Raw genomic sequence first — 6,931 nt, 5'->3', positions numbered from 1 at the left:
TTTTTTTTTCCCCTTGGGATAGATTACAAAAGTAGAATTATTGAGTTAAAAGGTGTCAAAGAGATCTTTCCAAAGCTGGCCGTGCTCCGCCTGGTATTAGTCTGGGTTCTCCAGAGGAACCAAAGAAGAGACAGGTCATAGATGGATAGATTTATTATAAGGAATTAGCTCACGTAATTACGAAGGCTGAGAAGTCTCAAGATCTGAGCGAGAGATCTTTGGAGAACCGATGGGGTAAATTCCAATTCAGATGCAGAAGAGAGGCAGAGAGAAAATTCTCCCTTCCTCCACCTTTTGTGCTCTTCTGGCCTCCAAACGACGCGATGCCTACACACACTGGGGAGGGTGATTTACGTTACCTGGTCTACTGATTCCAATGGGAACCTCATCCGGAAACCCCCTCACAGACACACTCGGAATCATGTTCACTCAAAGATCTGGACAGTCTACGGCCTTGTCAAATTGACAGAGTGGATTAACCATGACATCCCTCCCTAAAATTCTTCAGTGCCTGCCCCCTGGCCCTCTCGCTCCTGGAGCCTGCAGTATAAACCTCAGTCTCCTTGGTCGGCCCTATGGGGTTATTCACCGCCTGGCCTGCCATTGCTCTCTACCCCAGACATTCCAGATTTCAGCTCCCTCCTCTTTGCCAAACTGTTGTTCTCCTAGCTTGTCCCCTTGGTGAAGACCCACTGGTCAGTAGTGAGGGTTCTTGCTGATGCCTCAGGTCGATGCATCTCTGCTGAATCTTCCCACCTCTCTGGTCCTGCCTGGAGGCCCAGGGCCAGAAGCCAGAGGAAGCAGGCATCCTGCTCTGCCGTGGGCGAGGCCACAGTTTTGGCCAAGAGGTATGCTGTGCGTGGGTTTCCAGGCTCCCTATTGGATCTGTCTCCTGGCCCAGGGCCCTAGGGCTCCTCCCTGAGTCCAGGGAGTGGAAATTGGTGAAGATGTGAGGCAGCTGGATGGAAACCTCATAACATTCATGATAGAGTGTGGCATGATGGGAGCAGGTGAGGCCTGCTGTCTTCTGCTGCCGGGGACGAGGCATGGCTTCACCCCACAGGGCCCATGGAGGGTAGCTGGAGGCAGCAGGTTTCTTCTGGAGTATGTATGAGACACCACAGGGCACTCCCGAATGGCGGGTCACTGCGGGGACACAGACCCTCCATAAAAGGCAGGGGCAGGAGTAGAGGAAAGCTATGTGTCACTGCGTCCGTGTTTGCTGGAAGACCAGAAGGCCAGCTGCAGTTCCCTTGTCCCCCTGGCTTCTCCACACCCTCAGGAGGGAGCTCTGGGGGCTGGTGGATTCTGGAAGGCATAGGCGGCATCCCTGTGAACCGAGTGTCCGGGGACAGTGGCTTTGCCTTCCTGAGTCTCTGTTTTGTCACTTGCCAAATGGGACGGTGACAGCATCTACCCCATGGGGTTTGTGAGGCTGCGTGTAAAGCTCCAGGCTTGGGGCTCGGCACGGGTGACTGAGTTTCAGGGGCAAACGGGGCTTCCAGCCGAGGCCCTCCCTGACTCCAGTTCTGGGCTGAGCTTTTCGGCTTCTTGCTTCCTTGGCCCCTCAAGGGCTGTGTCAGCAGCTGAAAATTAGAGCCTGGGGTGTTGCTTGGGGGGTGCCCCTTCCTCAAGAACCTCCTATGAGGCCTATAGTGCTGGGGGTCCTACCCTGGAGGGCTTCTAGGTGGGGTGACCAGGCTTCTGCAGAGGCCTGGATGTGGCTAGATTGCTGGGATAAATCTCAGGTCATGATGGAGATGCCCTCGCTTCAGGAACTGTGGGGGGCAGGGGATGGTGGAGTATGTCTCCAGTGACAAGCCATATGGGGTCTCCATATGGGAGAATGAATTAATTCTGAATGCCAGCCAGGCCCACAAAGCCCGGTCAGGGATGTGTTCTTGTCTCCCCTCCACTCCTCTACCCACTTTTCCCTCCCTGGAGGACTCAGAGGAAAAGCACTAAAAGAGACCACAGCCAGGACCTCTTCTTGGCCTGCTGGGCACAGTGTGACCACTGGGTGCCCTGGGGTCCCAAGGTCCCAATGCCTGCCTCATGGCTGAGCTGGGCTGTGTGTTGGGGGTCCATGTCACCTGGGCCTGGGCCGAGCCTCCCGGACATCAGTCTTGGCACCACCTAGGCTGCTGACCCTCACCCTGGTGCAGCAAACCCCTCCAGAGCCCCCGAGGGTCATGGAATCCAGCTGTTAGGACTGAGGCCAGGTCAGCAGGAGGACAAAGCGGCCTCTGCAGGGAAGGGCCATGCATGCAGGGGTATGACTGAGGAATTGCATGGCCATCAGCAGGGCGCCATCCCTGTTGAGGCTCTGAGGCTGCACCTGGCAAAGGGACCAATCCTCATCTGGAGGGGCCACCGGGCAGGAGTTCGAGAGAAGGCCCTCCTCTTGGCTGCATTGGGGCGTCGACCCAACCGCTCTCAGATTAAGTGGAGAGCAGGTTCAAGGGCCCCCGGGTGAACTTGAACACAAACACACAGCCAGAGCCCTTTCGTGGGGGCTCATCAGGGGCTGCCTCCCCCTCACCTGTGCAGCAGGTGGCGGGGTGGTCAGTCCCAGCCTCCCTGCCATCCTGTCTAGCCCCACTCTACAGAGCCACTGAGGGGCTGGAGGGAGCAGGCATGGAGACGGGGGGCGGGGGTGCGTGTCAGGAGTCCCTCCCTGGAGGCCGCCCTTCTGACTGGATTGACAAAGTGGGGAAAAGCATGCCAGGCAGTGGGAATAGCATGGACAAGGTCACAGAAGCAGGAAACAGAGAATGGTTTCCTCAGGGGCCTAGCAGGAGCTAGGTGTAGCCTAAGGCAGGGTGGGAGCCTGAGTCTGGCTGGAGTCCAGACCCTATGCCCACTCTCTGGGGTCTCAAATACAAAGAGGGTGGGCTGGTCCTGCTCAACCAGAACGTTCTCATGCCTTCTGGAGCCTTGCCGAGGTCCTGGGTGCACCGGACACAATTCCCCGAGTCAGGGAGGCACCAGAAATGTTGGCTGCTCTGTCTTTGCCTGTCCCTCATATGGGACCCAAGTCCATGCCACCAGGACAGCCATGTCTGGCACTGAGGGGGGCCCAGGCACTGGCTGGGTTGGGTCAGTGTACCCCAACATGCACACCCCACCTCTGCCTAGCAGGTCCTGACCAGGTGGGGGTGTATATCATACTGCCTGCCTTCCTGACCAGGGGACCTGGTCTCATGCTGGGTGCGGGCTCAGCGGCTGCATGGCCTGTCCCCTTCCTGGGAAACTTGACTCAGGTGCGATGATCTGGGGGCAGGGGGAGCCCAAGGAGAGGAGCCCCATGGAGGGCTCCTCAGCCCCACCCCACTCCACTCCACCCCAGTAAGAGAGGTGTCTGGCCACATGCAGGTCTGTGCGTGTCTGTTTCCCAGGCCCTGTCAGCCCAACTTGGGATCTATGGAGTGGAAATGGCCACCACGTCCCTCTGCTGACCCGAGGCTGCAGAATCCCCAGGCCTGAGCCAGGAGACTGCCCTGCATCCCAGGAGAAGCTGATCCCAGGCCCACGAGCGAGCGGCCGTGTGGACATGGATACGCAAGGTGGATGCATGTGTTTATACCAACTCTGAATTTTACTATGTACTGTACATGTTATCATTTTTGTGACTCAGATTTGTCCCATGACCAGTGTCACAGCTGTCACCAAAAAGCTGTTCCCTGATACCAGCAGGATCCGGAAAGGGGGTGAATTGAGCTGCAGAGCCCATCTTGGGGGACAAGGTAGGGTCCATCAGCAGAACGATAGGGGTCACTGACATGGTGCCTGCTGCAGATGTGGGGGCTCCCAGGCCACCTGGGGACAGACGGCGGGGGGGTCAGCCTCCGTGACACTCATCACCCAGGGAAAGTGACACTGCAGTCACCCACCATGCTGGGGCAGTGCCATGACCTTGTCCTTGATGGACAGACTGGCCAGCAATGTGACCTCCACCATCCTAAAGGCAGAGCCCCCCAGGCATGTGCTCCCTGCAGGTCAGGAGGCCCTGGGCCCTGCCCAGGGCTGAAGTTCCACGGAAGGTGGAGAAAGGTCTCCTGTACTGTGTGGTTGTTGGGGCGGGCGCCAGCCCACAGGGTCATGGTTTACAAAGCAGTGAGGTGCCAACACCTCTGTCTTCTGCTGGGCCAGGTGCCACAGGGCTTTGGAAGGCTTCTGCTGACTTCCTCCTCTCCTCCTCCTCTTCCTCCTCCTCCTGCTTCTCATGTTTTCCCCAAAATAGAAGACCTGCAGATTTAAATATGCCCAGGCTGAGGACTGTACTTCGCCGGCTAGGCAGGAGACTCCCGCCCAAGAGGGACTCCATACACCCCTCTTGGCTCAGTTGTCAGAGCCCACAACCTCGGGTCCACGCCAGCCTCCACACGGCTACATCTGCAGGCTGAACAAGCAGTAGGGGCTGCCTCACTTTCTGGCACAAGACAGGGGGTTCCTGGGCCTGGACACACCACCTGACGCCCCCTAGGGACAGCCTCCAGTCATGGGCATGGGGCGTGTGTGGTCTGCAATCCCAGCCTCCTTCCCACTCACAGCGCTTGAATTCTGCCCCCCCACCCCAAGAGCCTGGCCTGACCTACCCCCCTCCCTGTGGACCTGGGGATCCACAAAGCCCCTGGGCCCTGGCCTGGCCCCAAGCACCCACCCGTCTCCTCCATACACATCCCAGCCCGTCCCCACCACCGTCTTGGCTCACAGACTCACCTTAGAGATTTCCACCTCTCTTTTTCTGTTTGGTTCTCTGGGCTCTCACTTTCATAAGAGGCCAAATAAAGACCTAGTTAGGAATTGAGGGGAAATTACACAGTTATGGTCGGTGATAAAATCCTGCTCTACACCCAAAGTCTGACCTGCTTTTGGTTCCTAAATTAAGCTAGCTGGGAGGGAATTTGTAGACTCCCATGCTGGTGTAGGAACCGATTACTACAGAGAGGTCAGTGTACCCTTCCCCTCGTTTCTCCCCACAGGAACCACTTGCAAAATTATGGCACCGGACCACTTTGGGACGATGACGTTGTCAATCCCTGGGGATATCTGCATTGGTCTATTCTTGGGTACTCTATTCTATCCAATCGATCCATGAACCTCCATCTCACTGATACCACGTGGCCTTGAGGACGTTAGCTGTATAATATATGCTTCACTACTGGGCCTAGCGATCCCTTCCATTTTATTCTTCCTTTTCAAAATTGTTGCGGCTTTTCTAGCACCTTTGTCTTTCCGTATACATTTTAGATCAGTTGTGCCTTTATCCCCAGAAAAATCCTGTCAGGATTTTGATAAGAAACACGCCAAATCAATCCTTAAATTTGGGGAGGAGAATTAGTGTCTTTGCTCCCATTCGTGAACATCCTGTCTCTCCCTTTATAAATAATAATTAAAATAAATAAATAAATAAAGAATCCCTTTGATTTCCATCATCAACACAGTGCAGTTTTTGGCATACAAGCCTTGAACATATTTTGTTAGATTTGCACCTGAGTATTTCTTGTTTTGGAGTGATTATATTGAGTGATGGGATTCTATTTTTAATTTCAGTGCCCACATATTCATTGTTCATATGTTACTGATATATGTTCATATATATGAATATATACATTTCATTGTTAGAATAGAAATACAATAGGTTTTTGCATCTTTATCTTGTATTCTTCAACTTGTGTTGGGACACCTGGGTGGCTCAGTGGGTTAAAGCCTCTGCCTTCGGCTCAGGTCATGATCCCAGGATCAAGCCCTGCATCTGGCTCTCTGCTCAGCAAGGAGCCAGCTTCCCTTCTTCTCTCTCTGCCTGCCTCTCTGCCTACTTGTGATCTCTGTCTGTCAAATAAATAAGTAAAAATCTTAAAAAAAAAATTAAATAACAACAACAACAACAAAACTTGTGCTGAACCTGCTTAATTCTAGGAGTTTTGCAGATTCCTTCTTACATTTTCTATAAATAGGGACAGTGTTAATTCTTCCTTTCTAACCTGTATTTTCTTTTCCTGCCTTACTGCATGGATTAGATCTCCATTACTTTCTTGAATAAAAGTGGTGAGAGTAGATATTCTTGCCTTGTTATTGATCTTAATGAGAAAGCATTCAGTATTCCACCTAAATATGTAAGTGGAAACATATTTGTAGATGCAATGTATCAAGTTGATAAATTGCCCTCTACTCTTATTCTTCTGGAAGTTTTTCCCATACAGGGGTGTTGAAATTTGTCAAATGCTTTCCCTATATCAATTGATATAATCAAGTGATTTTTCTCCTTTAGCCTGTTAATATGGTAGATAACACTGATTGATTTTTAAATATTGAACAGCTTTGTATCTCTGGAATAAACTCACTTGGTAATGGTATATAATTATGTTTTGGTATTGCCAAATTCTATTTGCTAAATTTTGTTAAGAAATTTTTTGCTTCTACATTCACAAGAGATCTTGGTCTTTACTTTCTTCCTTTTTTAACTGTTTTTGTTTGTTTGTTTGTTTGTTTGTTTTGGTATCAGGGTAATACTGGCTTCATAAAATGAATTGGGAAGTCCCTTCCTCTTCTATTTTTTGAAAAAGATTGTGCAGAATCAGTATTAAGTCTTCCTTAAATGTTTAATAGAATTCTCTAGTTTAACCATCCAAAGTCAGGGATTTCATTGTTGGGTTGTTTTAGAATTACAAATGCAAGTTCCTTAATGATCACAGGGCTATTAAAATGATCTACTTTGTGTTGAGTTTGTTGTAGTTTGTGTTTTTTAAAGAATTGGTCCATTTCGTCCAACTTGTCAAATTAATGTTTGTAGAGTTCATAGTATTTCCTCACTAGCTTTTCAATATTGGCAGAGCCTGTAGTGATATTCTCCATTTCAGTCTTGATATTAGCAATGTCTGTCTTCTATTTTTAATTTATCAAGAGGTTCTTTGCTGGAGGATGTCAA

The 6,931-nt window shown here is 51.2% G+C and overlaps 1 protein-coding gene across 8 annotated transcripts in view; it reads right to left on the bottom strand.

Moving 5' to 3' along the window:
* Window positions 1–3,579: 3,579 nt before the first annotated feature.
* RASGEF1C (RasGEF domain family member 1C) overlaps window positions 3,580–6,931 on the bottom strand; it is an 83,773-nt gene continuing 80,421 nt past the window's right edge. For all 8 annotated transcript variants that reach the window (XM_082723606.1, XM_082723599.1, XM_082723603.1 and 5 more), the window contains 2 exons: window positions 4,723–4,795; window positions 3,580–4,248 (listed from right to left, as the gene is read on the bottom strand). In XM_082723606.1, the coding sequence (XP_082579732.1) occupies window positions 4,224–4,248; window positions 4,723–4,795 (98 nt within the window). In that variant the 3' untranslated portion in view covers window positions 3,580–4,223. The remainder of the gene's footprint in view (window positions 4,249–4,722; window positions 4,796–6,931) is intronic.

This window comes from Mustela nivalis (genome assembly GCF_964662115.1).
Source record: "Mustela nivalis genome assembly, chromosome: 3".
In the NCBI taxonomy this organism is placed as follows: Eukaryota; Metazoa; Chordata; class Mammalia; order Carnivora; family Mustelidae; genus Mustela; species Mustela nivalis.
This window is presented reverse-complemented; position numbering and strand designations above follow the sequence as displayed.